Below are 904 nucleotides of genomic sequence, written 5' to 3' on the forward strand. Positions count from 1 at the left end.
CTTTATTACCTGCTCTTTTCCTTTTGCTTTCATTTTAGGCCTCTTTATCTTGTGTCCTACTCCTTTGTTTATTCCATCTTTACGTGACTTGTGAACCCTAGGACTTTGCAATGGCAGAGGTTCAACACGTCTGTAGGGGCTTGTCACACTTTTTGGAGATTTGTAGAAACTGAAACTGAACCCTGGGAGGAGGAAAAATCCAATCACATGTTAAAACAATAAAACTGACAGTAATAAATAGCTATTAGTAGCATGGGTATTCAATTACAAGTATTCAATGACAAAAGAAGAGAGCAATCTCTTAATGTGTAATCAAAACTAAATTACTGATGTCTATCAAAGCATAGACACACATTACCTAATACGGCTTCCTTTTTCAACAATGACTAGAATCAAATGGCATGAAAATCACATCTATCACAATAAAACGCACCATTACTCAGTGTGACTCCAGTGGCCTCAGCCGACCTCGGTGGCGAGACTGCAGCAAAGCTAGCAGACACTGGTGACTTCTTAATGGGTTCTTCCTCGTCCATGAGTTTGATGGGTGGAGATCGCCGGGGAGTTGTCAGCACCCCACAGTCAGGCACCATGGGAGTCATTGTGCAACTCTCTCCTGTTAAAATGCACATGCAATTAAACTTGTTAGTTCTGGAATATGAGATTTAATCTTTAGCTTGTAAGTAGATCTTGTATCCCATTTCTTGCCAGTATAAGTAACTATGTTCTATTTTCCAACATTAACAGAATAACATTAAACTTACAGAGAAAGGAACACATATAAGGCTATGTAACTTTCATTAACACAATGACAGGTCTACCATTCCTGCTATTACACAGGTGTGAATCAGAATTGTTTAAGTGTTATTATTACAAGTCAACTTGAAAAAATAACATATCACAT

General features: G+C 38.1%; 1 protein-coding gene across 1 annotated transcript in view; it reads right to left on the minus strand.

Annotated features, from left to right (window-relative positions):
- Window positions 1-904, minus strand: part of LOC119591309 (N-acetyltransferase ESCO2-like) — a 9138-nt gene that overhangs the window by 5731 nt on the left and 2503 nt on the right. Inside the window, exons 2-3 of the mRNA XM_037940035.1 lie at window positions 434-614; window positions 10-182 (exon numbers count right to left, since the gene is read on the minus strand). Coding sequence (XP_037795963.1) covers window positions 10-182; window positions 434-602 — 342 coding nt within the window. The 5' untranslated portion in view covers window positions 603-614. The remainder of the gene's footprint in view (window positions 1-9; window positions 183-433; window positions 615-904) is intronic.

Source organism: Penaeus monodon, chromosome 28 (assembly GCF_015228065.2).
Source record: "Penaeus monodon isolate SGIC_2016 chromosome 28, NSTDA_Pmon_1, whole genome shotgun sequence".
In the NCBI taxonomy this organism is placed as follows: Eukaryota; Metazoa; Arthropoda; class Malacostraca; order Decapoda; family Penaeidae; genus Penaeus; species Penaeus monodon.